This window comes from Trachemys scripta, chromosome 1, assembly GCF_013100865.1.
Source record: "Trachemys scripta elegans isolate TJP31775 chromosome 1, CAS_Tse_1.0, whole genome shotgun sequence".
Lineage (NCBI taxonomy): Eukaryota > Metazoa > Chordata > Testudines > Emydidae > Trachemys > Trachemys scripta.
In genome coordinates this window covers 63,895,912-63,914,886 of record NC_048298.1, presented here as the reverse complement: position 1 = coordinate 63,914,886, position 18,975 = coordinate 63,895,912, and the positions used below count along the sequence as shown (strand labels likewise).

Sequence of the window (18,975 nt, the reverse complement as noted above, 5' to 3'; positions counted from 1 at the left end):
CTTGGGCTTCAGCCCTGGGTGGTGGGACTCATGCTTTGGCCCCGGGCCTCAGCAAGTCGAACATCAGCCCTGGTGACCCCATTAAAACAAGGTTGCGACCCACTCTGGGGTCCCAACCCACAGTTTGAGAATGGCTGCCCCAAATAAATACTGAATTACTTTTTTCTCCTTCTAATTTTTGTACTTGTAGCTAGGAATTAAAAATAAACAGATTTATTCTCATTTTCTTGATTTGAAGTCTCTAGGCAGTTTATTCATTTCACAGATCATGTGAGTTTAAGATTACATGAACTGGGTTCCTGCAGTTAAGACTACTGATTTCTCAAATATATACTGGCTGCAATCCTGGAAAAATGTATGCATGTGCTTAACTTTACACACATGAATAGCTCCATTGAACTTAATGTGACTACTAATGTGTATAACACTAAGCACATTCTTAAGTGTTTGCAGGATCACCACCTGATTTTATTTTAATTAGCATTAATATTCTGACTGCTGAAGGCTGAAAAACTAACTCTCAATAGCCAGAATTTTCAGAAATAATTAGCAATTTTGGGTGTCCAAACCAAAAAGAGGCCATCTTTTCTGAAAGTCCTGAGTATCCACTCACTGAAAACTCAGGCTGCTTTAGGGGGTTTCAGATGGGATATCCCAAAACCGAGGCCCACAAAAATCAGCAGTTACTTTTGAAAATCTTAACCCATGACTTAAGAGTTAGCTGAAATTTTAGAAGTTTTATAGATAGATAGATAGATAGAAACAGGCCAAAGCCACACAGCTCAGATTTAAACTTTCCCAGAACAAGGGAATTTTCAGATCTAGAATTTTAGCTCCAGCTCATCTTAGCTTTTGTAACAAGAACAAATTGGCACTTGAGACAACATGTTTCAGAATGGAATCCCACCTGCTGTAAACTATGAAGGTGAAAAGAAAATGGTACTTTTTTCTTAGAAACAAAGTTCTAAAAAAAGAGGGAACTGTAAGTTTTTTAGGATCAATAACAATCTATCTAGACTTAGCAGTGATAATACTAATGTTCTTTTGACACAAACAGGATATAATATCAGGAAACAGAGAAATTCTGTATACAGATCATAACTACAATGCATCTTGGGAGAAAGATTACTAACACGGACCTATACTAAAAAAAAATGATGATAATCCCCCTAAGTGATACTATAATCCATTTTTCCAAATAATGGTCATAATTTATCTATTTAGGTACTTTTATGGTAATCCTCATAGTATCTGTTCCTTGATATAATGTACCAAAAAAGTGCATCTAGAACATCAGTTTTAAGTTTTGAACATATCCGGGATTAAATAGCGGATAAAACTGGATTCAGAGCCTATCACCTCTAATTCACAAATGAAATGTAGCCATTGACCAAAAGTTGATATGCAATATATTGGATGTGGAAGGCCACTTCCTCGTGGAGAGGTATCCAGGCCACAATTACCTCTCCAAGCTGACTGGGAGGCTTGTAGGCTTTCCCAGCAAAGGCACCAAGGTTTGAAAGGCAGAGACATTGAACTATTGGATCATCCTTAAGACAGTCCCTTCAGAGTGGGGTGGTGTTAAAAATAATAATAATAATAATAATAATAAAAAAACAAACCCATACCTCATACTGCTGCTACAGTGCTGTGTGTGCATAAATGGGAGACACTAGTGTTCAGGACTGAACGTGATACACCCGAATTAACCTTTTTTGGAAAGTGTTCTTTTTGCCAAGTGTTTTTTTATTTTTGGAGACAGAAAGGAGGGTAGAGCTGGAGGAAAATACAAGCTAACACTAGCACTTAAAAGGCTTCTCTACTGTGCACAGTGACTAATTGTTTACTTCAACTCTGGAAGGATAAACAAGCTAACATGGAAGGACAGCCACTAAAAAAAATTTCTCTGAATACAAGAACACAGAAAATCAGGGGATGGAGGGGACATTGAACTTGGAGTGACCTTTCCCAAGGTGGTGTGTTGATGCTGGGGAGGTTTTTTCCCCCCTTTTGTTGCTGCTGCAAAATTCTGTGTCTGTACAAGCAAACTCTAAAACAGGTGCACAATATTAAAACCTTGTAGCATAGGTTATAAGAGCCCATGCACCAATAACAAAATAATGAAGGTAACTACGTTAAGAGGGCCTTAAGCCATGGGAAGGTGATGTTCAGTATGTACAATAGTTACTTGTTCCAATCTGTTTTGCCAAAAGGAGAAAAAAAATCAAATCTATTTAAGCTAGCTTGGAAGTGTTCTTATGCCTGAATCCACCTGATTTAGGGTCCATCTGCTATGTTGACAAAAAAATATATCAGACTGCTTGGCATGTACATTCAGTGATTCCTTAAAATCTGGTTATCAGATCTCTCTGCAATTTCATCCTCACTTCTGACTGTCACATTTTCTCCCCACCTCCAGTTTCATTCTGAAAACTACATGTACCATTTATTTCAGCAGCTCAATGCAAACAAAAATAAATCCAAGTGTAAACATCCATGCTTACAGTTTTTCGTAACTATAGTTAAATAAGCCACTCCAGTGAGAAGTTTGATACGGCTGCCACGTTAGAGCCTGATAACATTTGTCCACAGCTGCTACATTCTGTCCATCGCTGTCATACTCTTGTTCTTCAGTGCCACAGTCCTTTACTGTCACTGTGAAGAGACAAAAGCGATTGTTCATTTGCTACATGCCAGGGCTAGCCAGTAACACTGCAGAAGACCAGCAAATAAATTTTTTTTTGTTTTCCTTTGTAGCTATTCCAAAAATATTTTCCTGCTTTATTTTATTGTCACAGAGCATTTGTTTTTTTACCTTTCATGCTCTGTAAGATATCTCTCAGGTAGCACTGCTTTTAATTCTTCTACCAAAAAACTTTACATAACAAAAAAAAAATCATTTGTTCACTAAGCATTTTAATTTTTGAAATAATCATTTTGTGACAAGATCCAGCAAAGAAAGAAGAAATACTAGAATCATCAATTACCCGACTTGCAATAAGCTTAAAATAATCCACCAGTCCAAATGAACAAGTATTTAGTTCCATAGCCAAAAAAAAAAAAAAAAAAAAAAAGCAACTTTCAGCCATTCATTGGCTGGCCAATCACTGTTTAATGCTTTATAATGAGAAACATCCCAGACTGCCGATTACATCAGCTTGAAGCAGCCAGGGTCAATGCTGATGCTTGAGATGCTCCACATGTCATGAAGGCTGGGAGACAAATAAATGGAATGCAGCCTGGAATACAGAGCACACTACAGTGAGCAAGCAATCTAAGAACCCGTATGTGGCCTGAGGCACCATGGTGTGACAGAAAGAGCACAGCACTGTTGAAATAATTGCAGCCCAGAGCCCCTAGCTGCAATAACTGTGTTTCTGACAGACAGCTGGGTGAATACTACAAACAACGTTCTCTGGTTACTCATTTCGATTTTTAAACTAATTTCCTTCTGCCATGTTTGAGCCCCTTGCGTGTTCACAGTCCACTAAAATTGAGCCACTGAGTTTTACTGACATAAATGTTTGCACAGAGCAAATTTCAAAGCTGTATCGCCATTATTAAAACCCAACATTTTAAAGTCACATATGCAAGCATCCACAACTGCTTGTTTATCCATTCCATCAGGAACAGTAGCAATACCATGTGACTCATCTGACCAATCACAATTTACCAACACTACTCAAATAACGGATACTTAAAGAAAGGTTTCTGGTCAATCCATATACTAGGGGATAAAAGAAACCACCACAAAAATTGATTGAATAATTTCAAATAACTTATAAGTCTGAAAGAGTGACAGGTTTCTGACTATGCAGTGTTGTTGTAGCTGCGTCAGTCCCAGGATATTAGAGACACAAGGTGGGTGAGGTAATATCTTTTATTGGTCTAACTTCTGCTGGTGAGAGAGACAAGCTTTCAAGCTACGCAAGAGTGTCGCAGCTAAATACAAGCTTCTCATTGAAAGGCTTCAATTCATCAGATAAATTGTTCAGTGTGAACTAACTATTTGGTCACATACAACCTCATATGTGAAAGTTGATCCATTCCTGAAGAAGCCCAATGAGTCTTTTGGTACATATGGACTATTATAGACTCAGCATTTTCATTATGATAAAACTCTGAATTACATTAATGTTGGGGGAAAAACAATAAAGTGCTTTTGTCAGACCCCTATATGGATACATTTTACAGAAGAACGGGAGCTGTCAAATCAGATGGCGAGTGAAGCTGAAATGCATTCTCTTCCTTCCTTCTGCCCCCCTCATTAATCACCTGTTAAGCTAACCCAAGATGGTTTCCATGTCCTAGTCGACTTTGTGTCAACTAGGTCAACAGAGTACAGAATCCCCTATGTTCCACAGGCTCATGCATGTAAGAAGGACAGATCCCTTTGGCTGATGAGTGCACTCAGTGAGTGTGAACATTTAAAGCTTCATCTGTAACCTGCAAAAACAGATAGTTCCTCACTTTTGAAAAAACAGCAAAGAGAATTGTTTGAAGGAGCCTGTACTGTCAGGTTTAATACTGTTATCTTTTCTGAGCCAGCGCTAGCGTGACTGTCAAAATGTCCTAGTGGTCAATAATATGAAACACTTACCCTGCTGAGAGTTGTTAGTCCATGGTGGAGAATCAGTGGCATCTTCTAACAATTGTGAGTGCCTTCTCTTTTTAGATGATGCCAGGGAAATACTTAAAAAAAAAAATACATTGTACATTATTACTCCACAGAATCATTAAAGTTATAAGATAACACCCAACTACCTGATTTCTAACAGAGTTCTGATTCTGTTTTATTTTTACTGAATTAAGTGACTTATGCTTTTCAGTCTTAAATACCAGCATCCTTTTTATTCCATGTGACCAAGGAATTCACCCTTTTTAAAGCAAGTTTTACACACACAGCACACCACAGAGATTGCATTTGTTTTGGGCCAGTTGTACTAAAATCCCAGCCTTATTCTTGAATGGGTTTAGTCAAGCAGGGACAAACTCTGTTCCTTCCTCCGTGTATAAGGGAAAAGGCCATTTACAGTGGTTCTGCTATATAAGGAGGAGGGGATATGATAAAGAGCCCTTGAGGGTGTTTGCACCTCTTGTGCAGCATGGAGTCTAGCTCTACATGTGGGAAGAGACAGGGCTGGAGGATCTGCCACTATACGGATCCTTGAGACCTTGTATTTGCCACCCAGACAGGTGTAGGGGCAAGGGCTATAACCCAAAATAGATTCCAATCCACAACCTGGGAGATGGTTACCCTTTCCCTGCCAAGGTATTTTGATTAGGCACTGAGGGAAAGGGGCTTTGCCTTAATCTTTGTTTTATTATTAAGCACCCAACACATTTTGGTGGCTGAAAACTATATCAAGTATATAATGAGTATTCGGTTTTATTATACGAGTAAGATGAGCTGGTTTTTCTCATGCCTCCTGTCAGAATGTTAACTCATGAAAATAAAATCCCTTAAATGGGTGTTGTAAAATACCAGATATTTCTGCCATCCCAGGTACTCATTAGCTTACAATCTCTCTCTAACCTTGTCACTTTTTCTTGAATTGAATTGCTTTTGGTTTTAATCTGACTTTTAATCTTTAAAATATGGCGCTTAAAGAACAATAGCCGATAAGGATCCCATAAATGTCTAAACAGAGCCACCATGTGGAGAAACTTGCACCCATCGGTATTTTTCTACACGTGGTTCTTTCCAGTCTGAAACCATACAGCTCTTAAAAGCAGCTGCATCACCTTCCCTTTTCTGTATCTGCCTTCCTTCCTACATGATAAAATTATACCTTACCCAGAACTATGAGAGGCCCTTGGTTGAAGGTAGGAATGATTTAAACCCAGACAGCTGGAGGATATAGAAGTATTCCAGGGAGACACGGCATTATCTGTCTTGAGACACCAGTCTTGGGGAACACCGCCAGGATATCCATTGGTGCTCATGTCAGAGAAACTGTCAGGGTATCTACAAGGAAACGTATCGGGTGCCCCCGCAGAAGAGAAGGAAAGTGACGGCCGCAGTCCAGTGGGCCCTAAAGCATTATAATGTAAAGCTGTAAAGAATAACAAACGAAACATTTAAATCACAAAGAGAATAGCAAAAATGCTAATAGTACAGCAAGATTAGAACTCACACAACCCACCCTTCAATTGTGGTGGAGAATATGGCTCTGATCCTGAATCTGGCGGGGACTCTGGTAACTGGCTTTGCCTGGAGATGAAAAGGATATTTTTATTTCACTATGAAAAGAAATGCATAATAACCATAAGCCAGTCTTTAACTACCTCAAACCACATGAGTAATTCGTAACATATGGACCTGGTAGCCTTAAAGGCTTGGTCTGCCTATAAAAATTTGTTCTGGCTTAAGCTTTGGCCTCCAGAACTTCAGAGCTGTGGAAATTAAGAGACACAAAGTAGGAAGAGTGGAGAGGAGAGGGCATGGGACACAATGGAAGGGGATTGAATCTGTATTTGTCTGATTAAAATAGAAACTAGAGCTAGGTCCCTGAAGCTCACTAGGAAAGAGGGAGTTCAGGGTCGGGTTTCCAGGCAAGATGTGGGCTTTGCTCAGAGCCCCCAGGCAGTCTATTTTGACTCATTTTTCATTCCCACATAATTTTTCAGTTCAGTTTGGAAGACCTTAACAGAGGGCCAATATTTGTATTTTTCATAGCTAACTCCACAAATGCTCAGGAATACAGAGGATTGGCAGGTTTGTTTTGTTTTGTTTTAAATGCACACAGCCCTGCTGAGGCAAAACCACAAAAGCCAGTGCAACCTCATCATTTAAGACCAGCTATTCATACCATGTATTAAACCCCATTCCCACTTTGTTTGAATTAGGGGTAGCTGCCCAGAGTGGTCTTGGTGCCTATGGTAGCATTTTAGAAATCTGAATGAATTAAAATACATTATAAATGATGTTTTTGTTAGGCTCATAACCATGCAAGCCAGTCTCTGACATCACACTACATTAAAATGGCCTGTAAAGATAGGGTAACCAGATGTCCTGATTTTATAGAGTGTGGGAGAAAAACGAGTCCTCACTCTGAGTTTAGAGCAACAAGCCAGAGGCTAGGAATAGAGCAAGAGTGAAGCTAACAAAGTCAGGCAGACACTGACTCTAATAACGCGAGACTAAGATCTCTATGTTCAATTTCCCTTTATCCCTTTCTCTACTTCCACAAGGGACAGTCCCGATATTTGGGGCTTTTTCTTATATAGGCACCTATTATCCCCCACCCCATCCCGATTTTTCACACTTGCTATCTGGCCAGCCTATGTAAAGATAAAAGCTGCATGTGTAACCCACTAGCCAGTGTATTATGTGTCCCCAGTGAGCCCAGTCAACGTGGGGTCTGTTACAGCTCTCAGCTTAAGAGGTTGTCTTTTCATTTCAAGCTGCAGAAGCCTCTCCCACCCCCCCCCATTCAACTCTAGACATTGGCTGAAAGGCAGCTCTCACACATACACTCTGGCTGGGACTTTCAAAGGAGCCCAAGACAGGGAATTGCTTATGCAATAACATTATCATTTACCCAGAACTGGAAAAGACCCTCAGTTAAAGGTAGGAATTGTTTAAACCTAAATGGAAATGGAAATTCAATCAGAGTTGGGTGCTTAACTCCTATAGGCTCTTTTGTAAATTTCAGCCTCAATCTCTACTTTGAAACACTGCCTGAGAAATTGATGCTTAGGATTTATAAATAGGTTAATAAAAGAAAGCTAATTGCAAAGGGATTTTTTTAGGGGGTGCGGGGTAGGAGCACTATCTGCTTGTACAACACCCGCTGCCCTGCTAGGAGGTTAAATAGAAAGCAATTATTTAAAGGGATGCTGTTAAGTTAAAAATATTAACACAAAAATGCCCTTACCTCTATTGCAAACACTTTTATGATTAAAATAGAGTTTCGGTGATCTAGTTTACATTCTACTATTTATACTGTTTAATTTTTATGTCTTAGTTTGCACACTCTGAAAGACAAGTCAGTTTCACTTTTGTTTGCAGTCCATTTCACTTACATGTTCTGGTGCATTTCAACGTTCTATTGCTCTTGGTTTTATAAAATGTCACATTTATAAAACCTACATTTTGGGCCAGATTTGACTTGGTGAATGTCCATTAAGAAATGAGTATATGAATAACATTTAAAGTTTTCTTCAGAGTAAGGAGATATTTCTAGAGCTTTTAAAAACTGTTTAATGTATTAAACATTGTTTTCTAGCTTTTAACAAACTGGAGTTAGGAAACTGATTTGCCTCATAAAATTTGAACTGTAAATCTATAAAAGTCTTCAACTTCCCTTCTATATACTGTATGCACGTTTCCTGGTTTCAAACATTGCCTCAGGTGCCCACCTAATTTCTGTTTTTGATTAAAATATTTCAAATGAAAGTCCAACAACATATTTTAAACACTACTAGAGAAAGGAAAGTAAACAGTCATTCAAAGAGGAAGGCAACTACTGTAGATTCAAGCTGGGAAAATACCATTGTTTTGTGTTTTAAGAAAAAATATGTCTGAAATGAATTTGAATCACAAACTTGGTACAGCCATTAAGTATCCACTTGGGAAACAAAAACTCAATGTTTTACTTTTCATTTGCCTCTCACTTTTTGCCTTTACTATGGAAAAAGGTGGGGAAAACCACATATTGCTTCAGCTTCACTGTGCAAAAGGAGAGAAATGCAGATGATGTATCCATGGCACTCAATTTTTAAAAAGCATATAATAGCAACTCAGTGAGATTCTACTCTGTTTGTGCTTGCAACATAGTATGCATTGTTCCTAAAGATCATTTCAAAATGTAAATCCAAAAACTTATTTGGGACAGTTTTTATATTCACTGCACCATGCATGATGTCTTTTGTATTAGTGTTGTATCCTTGCTCCTTCTTAATAATATTAATATCTTCTTTCAAAAAACAGAGAAAAAGTTTTATTAATATACTTTTATTTTTCATGGAATTGCATATAATTTTCTTTTATCTGTATTTTAAATATGTCAGCGCTCTTTATGTGGATTTATATGGATTTCTCTGAAAGATTTTGTTTTGTTTTTTATGCTTCAATGCAGATAATTGTAATTTTAGTTACAGAAATTTGACAAGAATAGTTATTGAACTGTTAATCTAATAATTAATAAAATGTTACTACACTTCATTAGTGAAAAATCAGTTAAGCCCCAAAAATACGATACATTTTATTTTCATAAATTTGATATTTTGCACATTATATAACTAAGAGTTGCATGATTATACAGCAGTTATCTACAGGTATATAATATTATATCTACTGTAATAGATATGTAGTAGTAGACTTTTCCTATTTAACCTGTTAACTGGCAATACAATATGGTGAGGAGAAGTGAAGTCTCATTTTAAAGGAGGTTTAATAATTTGTAATCTGGTTCTTTCTATATGCTTAGTGATACTAAAAACTAAGACCAGAAGTGTTCAAGTAAAGCATTCCTTATATTCTTATATTTCTCTGCCTGCGAATTTAGATAAAGTTTATTCATAATTGATTAATGAAAATGGGTCAGTAATAGCCTACTTAGCCCGCTGTAAATCTGTGCAGTGCGTGTGTATGTCCAGAATGAGAAATGGCGAGAGGTTTTACCCTTCCCCCCACAAACTTTCTTTGACCAGGTGTTGGCAGGTTTAAGGCTGTGAATAATAATCTTTTGTATTAAAGGACAGTCATCTGGCAGCTTGGATGAATTATCTGTGTTTTAGGGTCTGATGAATTTGTGGTCCATAGTAAGTTGTCCTCTGTTATGCTCTATTGAATGGTGTATAATTGTAATTTACAAATTATTTTTTAAGGAATCAATGAGTCATTTCTTAATTATGAAAGGGACATTAGGATGGAAGCAGCAGTTCTTATCTACACAAAAAGTAATATGTTTGACACCTTTAAATTTACCACAATAACTAATGTGAAAGTTATCAATGAGCCTATCCTTCAGTATCATCCACCCTTTTAAACTTACTGTACCTTATAAGAAAATCATGTTTCAATTGCCATCTCCCTCTCTATTTTCAAGACAGGATCAAGGCTCCTGTTTGATCAAGTTACTTTCTGTAGAACACAGATTTGAATGGGATTTGAGGTGTGATTGCTGTGTTCAGATGGTAGCAATGTTGTGATAACAGAACCCAAGAAATGTGCTAACAAGTTCAGTTCTCATTGCTAATACGTACAAGGCTCCAAATTCCAAGTCACTGCCAAGGAATTCTTCCAACATACTTGTATCCACCATAGCATTCTCCAGGGCTCCATGCACATCTTGCCCTTCAATTAAAAACAAAGAAAGATTTGACATTCAGCCCATGGTTCCTCCAGATCCTAATACTCCAGAACATGCAGAATGCTGTAGCCCACTTTCTCATGTATACAAAAGACAACCACATCGCCCCTGCCTTCAAACAAAACCCTCCTGCACATGATAGAAGGGCCACAATTGCATGTGCCAATCTAGCCCCAGTATGAAAGGAGGGATGGGAAATGTGGAAAGCAGTGGGCAGCATGGAAGAGGTAGTGGGAGATGACAGAGCAGCTCTAGACATGAGAAGTTTTCTTCACATCACACTTCGAGAACCATTGTTTGCATACATCATTCAATGAAATGTAAGTGTAAGGTAGGTAGATGTAGGTCCATACTTTGCACCTTAAAATGCAGGTATTGAAGACTATTTCATTTCATAGTCATCTGCTTGCTGGGATCAGTTATCAATACAAAGCAACTAGTTTAGAAATCAGGGGTTCTAATATTTTACTCCATTACTAGACTTGGGTTGTCAAACTGTTTTTGAAACACTTTGAAACACACAAAATCCACTTTCCTTTGAATTGGTTTAACTTTAGAAGAACAGAACAAAATATCAGAAATCTGATGTTGTCTTCCTGATATTTTCCTTACAAAATCAAAGCACTAACATATAGAATTTTGTAATGAGTGGAAAGGTTCAGTACTTTGTCCTTGGTTGCTTAGTAACTGGCGGCTATAAATGGATTTTATGATTATAAGGTCTATAGCATTAACAAGGACTTTTTCAAAAGTCAGCTGGAACTCCCTAGAAAGATAAACAATCTTACTTTTAAAAATACTTTGTGGCCTTTCTGGGCTCATAATAAATATAGTACAAGTAAGACTGCATGGACAACACTGTTAGGCATCTGCATGTGTAAATGGTTATGCTCTTAAGTTCCGTTCTGCTCTACTTTTTTCTCTTCTCAACCTGAGATGACTTCTGCTAGTAACTTTAGACATCATTTAACTGCCAACACCCAAATCTGCATCTGTCAGTTTACACAACTCCCTTCTATGTACCTACCAGCGCCCAGCTGTAGCATTACTTCCAACTTCTACTATGTTCTGTGATCACAAAGCAATTTATGAAATGTGTATTTAGGAATCACTCTCTCGTTACCAAAATGGAGTTACTTCTGTTTGCTACAGAATCCCAGCTTTACTGTCCTCAGCACAACAGGTAATAGGGAAGAGTTTGAATAGTTTGAAGAGGTGTGATTGACATTCCCTCTTTCACCACAGTCAAATTTTAAAAAGCAAAACCTAGGGGGAATCATTAACATTTCAAGTATGGTAAACACACAGAAAAAATGGTTACCTACCTTTCACATCCATTCTATTCTAGGTGTGTACAGGCCCATGTGCGCAGTCATCAGAGACTTTTGCCTTAGCGGTATCTGTAGGGTCAGCTGTGGTGCCCCCTTGAATGCCGCACTCATGCGTCAGTATATTAGGCACCGCTGACCCTACCTCCTCTCAGTTCCTTCTTGCCAGCAACTCTAACAGAGGGGGAGGAGGGCGGGTAATGGAATGGACATGAGCAACACGTCTCGAAGAACAGTTACGAAAGATAGGTTTTTCTTTTTTTCCTCTTCTTTGAGTGCTTGCTCACGTCGATTCCATTCTAGGTGACTCACAAGCAGTATCTACGGAAGTGGGCTCAGAATGTGCAGTTTCGCAGCTTGCAGTACTGCCCTACTGCAGCTAGCTTTGTCCCAGGCCTGCTGGGTAAGTGTGTAGTGGGACATATATTTATGGACAGACAACCAGGTGGCCGCCCTACAGATGTCCTGGATAGGCATCTGGGCCAGAAAAGCCACTGAAGAGCCTACGCTCTGGTCAAGTGGGTGGTGACAATTGCCGGAGGCGGCACCTTCACTTGATCGTAGCACCAGCAGATGCAGCTGGTGATCCAAGAAGAAATTGTTTGGGTGGATACAGGGTGACCTTTCATCCTGTCAGCCACTGATTGCATAGACATACGGAATGGCTTGGTTCGATCAATGTAGAAGGCTAGTAACCTCCTAAAGTCCAAGGGATGCAGTCTACGCTGCTCCTCTGACTTATATAGCTTTGGAAAGAAGACTGGTAAGTAAATGTCCTGGCTTGAATGAAACTGATACCCCCACCTTGGGCAGGAAAGCCGGGTGCAGTCTCAGCTGGACCTTGTCCTTGTTGAAGACCTTATAGGGTGGTTCCAAGATGTGCGAGGACGAAAGTTTTTACAAATACGACACTTGTCCTCCTATGGGCTTCCCCCAAACACTTCAGGCAGCTGTCATGGGGGTCACTGATCAGCATTGGCCTGATGCACGACGCACATGACTTGAAGCCAGGCGAGCAGGGCATGCTCTGCTTGGGGACGAAGTGCCAGCCGGGACTCTAAGTACTCTAACTTAACACTACAAAGACTAACTATATACAGATTAGGTAGAACAAAGATCTATGAAGAACTGCTAACGCTCTTGCAAACAGCAAGATGAGGCACTCCAACCAACCATCACGGGCAGTAAGAAGGAACTGAGAGGGCATAAGGTTGGCACCTAATATACCGACACATGAGCGTGGCACTCCAGGGGGCGCCACAGCTGGCCCTATGGATACCGCTAAGGCAAAAGTCTCCAACAACTGTGCACGTGGGCGCGCACACACCTAGAATGGAATCAACATGAGCAAACACTCAAAGAACAAAAACAAACAAACACCCTTTTATGACCACTTCATTGTACAGGTTAAACATGAACATTTAAAAAGGACAGACAAGATCTTTAAGATGCCTGTTCCCAGACTTACTGTGCCCTCAATGTATTTTCTCAGAAAGTGAACTTGATATCTCCTTTTTCTAATATGTCCCAAATAAGACTTTCCTGTTTAGAGGAAAGATTTGCCTCAGTCATCCTTTTGTTTTTGCATTTTCCAATCTCTCATCCAAGTAGAAATTGCTCTTTATTTCCACCTGTGATCACTGAAATATTCTCTTTAAACTTGTGCCTAGCAAAAATTGTGTTAAAATGTTTGCCACTCCACCCATGTAGCAATCGTGAAACGGCGCTGATCCGAAGAGACCTAAAAATGGTGCGTGAGCGCGCACACACACACACACACACACATTTCATAGGTGTTTGGAATAATATCTGCTTCCATTAATGACAAAAAAGTTTGTATTTGATGGAATACATGTGTTCACACCCTACATGCCATTGTAATAATCTTTGTACAAAGTATGCCTTGTAAAGTATCATTGGAAACCTCATAATTTGCTGGTCAGTATTGTCCTGATAAAATGTGTGTAGCAACATTGTATGTGAAATTATAAGATCCCCCGGATGATGTTATTAACACATGTTCCAAACCCCACAGCCCTGCCTAGGCAGAAGTCAGACCCATTCTGGCAGATGAAGACCAGGCTTCCGTTATGCATGCCTTCTGCACTTCTCGGCTGGACGACAGCAATGTGAAATGCTTGGGCATGAAACCTTCAGCACTTAGGAAACTCCAACTAGTCAAAATGCTGCAGCACTCTCTTGAGCAACACAGGCTGCTGTGAACACATCAGCATGTCCTCTGCTCTCTCTACTGGCTTCCTATAGAATTTCAAGTCCAGTTTATGGTTTCGGTCCTTATCTTCAAAGTGCTCCATGATCTGGGCTTGAAAACATCACCTAAAGCTCCTGGACAAAGATTGTGGTCAATTCAGCAGTTCCTCTGGCACAATGGAACTCTCAACAATAAGAGTAAAGCTGTCTGAGGGAAGACAGGACCTTCTCTGGAGGTGGTCTGAGCCTGTGCAATGAACTGCCCTAGGAACTAAGGACCATCACAAACGTCACCATTTTCCTTGCCAAGTGAAAGGTGCATTTCTTTGACCTTGCCTTCTCTAACAAACACATAGCAACAGATACGTTTAACTACCAAAACAAAACACTCCACTCCATACATTTCTCTCTTTGGGGAGAGCAAAAGAGGACAAACAACACGTGATAGATGTGTAGTCTCTTTACACTACTAAAATTATCTCAAATACTATGGTAATGGGTGCAGTATAGATACCTACAAAGAATAGAATAGTAGTTGACATCATATGTAGTGAGTGTGACAACTGCCCTAAATTGAAGCAAAATCCAACTAACATACTTGCTCCTTTTTGTGCTTTACCTGTGGCTTTAAAAGTAGCCACTGGCCTCTGAACACCAACTCTTGTCATATGACAAGGTTATTAAGCAGTTTGTAACCCTGACTCATAATACGTGACTGTGGCCAGAAAATGAAATTCAGCCTTTTACCAGCACTGCTCTGTATAACACCTGTATTACAATGGTATGCTATTAACTCACTCTATTTAGAAGAACAAATATTGTATAGGAAACATCTTTCCAAACTTTGTCTTGTTACTTGACATTAATTGTAAGACAAAGCTTTCATCTAGTTCCCAGAACCCATGCTGTACATCCAGTATACTTAAAGGGTTAAAACCCTTAGTGATTATAGTTGGAGAAGTGGGGCCCGCTAAAAATGCTGCTGCAATTCTCCCAGGGTGAGATTCCATTGCTGCATTATCATTGCCACAAAAGTCACCAGTGTATGCTTCATAGTTCTTCTAAATCCTTGCTTTGGAAGTGACCTTTCTGGGGTGCTCTGTAGGTACTTCCAGCATGCTTAGACATAGTTTTCAACAGACCTCCCAGATTAAATTCCTGATTTTCATAAAGTATCTAACAATTACTTAGCACAATGCAAGGTTTGTTAGAAACCCACCAGTCTGTTTAATGCAAAATTAAATCTGAAAGCAAAGAGAAGAAACAGTTTAACTTTCATTTTCGGTATATTTTTCCCCAGATTCACATTACTAGTATGAACTCCTTAGCTTATAAAAGGAACACAGGGTAACGGAAGAGCTATAGTTATTAACTAAATAAGTTAATGTATCGGATGAGGCTTTTTTATATTACACTAAGGTCCAGTTTCACATCAAGAGTATTTACATCTGAGTTATGGCAGTGAGAACAAATATCCCAGCCAATTCAAATAAATTTTTTTTGACAAAGTGAAAAATCAGGGAAGAAAAAAAAAAAAAAAAAAAGTAGCAGCATGTTTTTTGTCTATCATCTAAATTTGAACAACCATTTTGAACAGGTTGCATTCAGTGTTAGGAGGCTTGAGAAATTAGGTTTATTTGATTACAGAAATCGAAGAATGGAAATATTCATAGATTCCAAGGCCAGAAGGGATAACTTATGTCGTCTGACCTCCTGCATAACACAGGCCATAAAACTTCCCCCACATAATTCCTAGAGTGTATCTTTCAGTGTATTCAATCTTGATTTAGAAATTGTGAGTGATGGAGTCTTTACCTTACTCTTGGTAAATTGTTCCAATGGTTAATTACCCTGACTGTTACAAATTTACCTTATTTCCAGTCTGAAATTTGTCTAGCTTAAACTTCCAGCCATTGGATAATGTTATATCTTTCTCTGCTAGACTGAAGAGTCCATTACCAAATATTTGTTCCCCATGTAAGTACTCTTGGTTAAGCTATATAGATGGAGCTCTTTGAGCCCATCACTATAAGACATGTTTTCTAATCCTTTAATCATTCTCGTGGCTCTTTTCTGACCTCTCCCCACTTAACATCCTTTTTGAATTGTGGGCACCAGAACTGGACATACACCAGCAGTCACACCACTGTCCAACACAGAGGCAAAATGAGCTCTCTACTCCCACTCAAAATTCCCATTTAGGCATCCCAGGATCACATTAGCCCTTCTGGCCACAGTATTGCACTGGGAGCACATGTTCAGCTGATTAACTACCACGACCCCCAAATCTTTTTCAGGGTCACCGCATCCCAGAATAGAACCCCCCATAATAGAACCCCCCCTGTAAGTATTGCCTGCGTTCTTTGTTCCTAGAGGTATACATTTACATTTGGCCGTATTAAAATGCATATTAACTGTGATGGTGAAGAGGAAAGGTGGAGACTGTAGTGAGGTTTGGCTGATGATGAAATCAGTGTGACATCTGGCAAGAAGTTTTTACTGAAAGAAAATTAGACAAAGTTGAAGGTCAGATTACAGCCTCCCAAAAAAGTCCAGGGGAGAGGACTAATGACACCACGAAAATGATGTTCAGTCACCTTCAATAGAATAACGTCATGCTGAGCAGGGTTTGGCTCCCACTCTGTGGTGGGGAGAAATGGTTCTCAAGCTCCATGGACATTGCCATATCCTGAGCATTTTCTTTAAAGAGCTCTGGACATTTACGAGGAGATCCAGCCATTCCCTGGTACTTTCCTCCGTCATTCATCACTGGGAACTCCTGGGGATCATGGTTTCCTTTATTTCTATCTCTGCTGTATAAAGGAGAGCATAAAGGAAGCCTTCCAGTGCTCTTATGTCATTAGTCCTCATTTACTCTTGCATCCTGTTACATGGAACTTTGATGTAAATATCAGAATATTAAGTGTTTCCACATATTTTCTTCCCCAAACTAAAAATTCAAATTAAAAATATTAATACTATGTCTTATTAAGATGCACATACCATCTGAAATAGTTTCTCTTTCAGAAATTGTTGAGCTACGTTAGAAACTGTATTCTTACCTTCAAAGAACTGCTGCAGGGCCTCATTTTCTCCCACCACATCCATGACAAGAAGGAGAATCTATTTTTTTCTTCACAAGTTTAGGGACATCAGACTGTTAAACAGTTGCACTGTCCTCTCTTTTCCAGCTGATGTATTTTTGAACTGTTCACAATCATGTCATTCTGCTGCTAAAGAACACGTCCTGAGTGGATTGATTGTCTTTGCCCCAGGGAAGTTGATTCTTTCAAAATTAATGCTAAGCAATGGACTCAAAGCTTCTACTGCACGCAGGGAAGAACTTGACAAGACTTTAGGAGGAAAACTGTAGAAGGCATATTTTCCTTACTTCATGTGGAAAACTATGTAAAACTAGTCTAATTTCTTCCTTGTTTCAAGGACCTTTGCCCCCAGTAATGCCCTTAGCTACACATGCGCAAGCAAGAAGGCAATAAAAATTACTTATCTTGTATTCGTCCTTCCACACTGGTGTATTTATGTGTAAATAAGTAAGTACTATCGATGAAAATTGATATGATCAAATGTAACAGGAAACGACCACTGATTACTGTAATTGTGCATTATCTGGATTTTTATTATGGCTCCCTGCATTATATACGAGTTTCATAAATATGAATTTAACCTCACAATATGCCTGTGGGAAGTAGTATCCCCATTTTACAATCATGAAACTAAAGCACAGAAATTAAGCAACATGCCCAAGGTCACACGAAGTCTGCATCAGAGCTGGGAACTGACCCAAGATCTCCTGAATATAGGGCACTACCACCAGTCCACCTTCCTCATTTATTTGATGTACATAGAAAAACACTGTATGCACGCCAAGAAGTTTGCTCCGTCTCACCCTAAAGACTAAACTGGAAATCGACCATATCTATGTATGGTGGGTAACTCCAAGAGGCACGTGGCTTGGAATATCAAGGTTTGAATGCAAACTCAAAAAAACTATATGAAGGCCTGATACAGAAAAGTTAAGATATAATTGCTGTTATGTATCCCTTTAAATCCAGTCACAGAGCTGCATAGTTTCTCCTAAGAAGCCGGTCTCTTAACCATAAAGTTTACACTACACTATAACAGCTGCATAGAGAGGAAATAGGATTTAAGGGGCGGGGGAAAGAAAGAAGACAAGAGAATAGCAGATCAGTGTTAAAGGGTGGTAATTTATTGAGACCAGACTAATAGCCAGGGTCACTGCCTCATGGAAGCCAGAACCCATTGGGTATACCTTTGTAGTCCTTGGCTTAAAAAAAAAAAAAAAAAAAAAAAAAGTGTGCATGATAAACTTACAGAGATTAAAAAAAAATTCCTTTTGTGCCTACACAGTACCAGATACCAAAACAGCTTTTCTGCTGGGATGAGCATTATTTGTAATCAGTTTGTAAATTGTAGAATTTTAGGTATCAGGTATCATTCAGTTACAGAATAAAGTAATTCTGAAAATGGTTTGATTTCAACAGAAAAGTTTCATCTTTCAAATACTCAAAATAAGAAATAATGATAAGTTAAGATCTTTAGCAAGCATTTCTGTGTATAACACAGAAAGATAACCACGAACTGGTAACTATTGAAAAATAGCAACAATTAAACAGAACTTTAGGCTATTATTCCCTTAACAGAATATTAATAACCTTTTGACATTGAATGTTAAAATTCATCCAGCTTTCTACGGTGGAAACCACTGAACCAGTGGTAGGACATAAAAAAAATCCTTTTGCCAATGGTTTCAATGAATATGTTGCTGGCAATGGAGAATGATTGGGGAAAAATGGTATTTTACTATTAGAATGACTACATCAGCCCCCTCCCCCACTTCCTGAAATACTGTGTTATGCACATTTATTCCATTAAATCTTGCAACTCATTCCATTTACTTTTGTGCAAAAATTAGATATCTTTTGCAAGTATATATTTAGTGGTTAAATCACTTGGAAACTATGTATGTTCAAAAACAACAAGGAGTCTGGTGGCACCTTAAAGACTAACAGATTTATTAGGGCATAAGCTTTCGTGAGTAAAAACCTCACTTCTTCGGATGCATCCGAAGAAGTGAG

General features: G+C 38.9%; 1 protein-coding gene across 2 annotated transcripts in view; it reads right to left on the bottom strand.

Moving 5' to 3' along the window:
• The window catches only part of MYRFL (myelin regulatory factor like), a 59,027-nt gene extending 41,748 nt beyond the window's left edge, over window positions 1-17,279 (bottom strand). The window contains exons 1-6 of one of the 2 annotated variants that reach the window (XM_034771346.1): window positions 16,921-17,279; window positions 10,213-10,303; window positions 6,147-6,214; window positions 5,798-6,056; window positions 4,601-4,692; window positions 2,505-2,655 (exon numbers count right to left, since the gene is read on the bottom strand). In XM_034771346.1, the coding sequence (XP_034627237.1) occupies window positions 2,505-2,655; window positions 4,601-4,692; window positions 5,798-6,056; window positions 6,147-6,214; window positions 10,213-10,303; window positions 16,921-16,966 (707 nt within the window). In that variant the 5' untranslated portion in view covers window positions 16,967-17,279. The remainder of the gene's footprint in view (window positions 1-2,504; window positions 2,656-4,600; window positions 4,693-5,797; window positions 6,057-6,146; window positions 6,215-10,212; window positions 10,304-16,920) is intronic. The other variant, XM_034771357.1, reaches the window with a different exon arrangement.
• Between the last annotated feature and the right edge of the window lie 1,696 nt (window positions 17,280-18,975).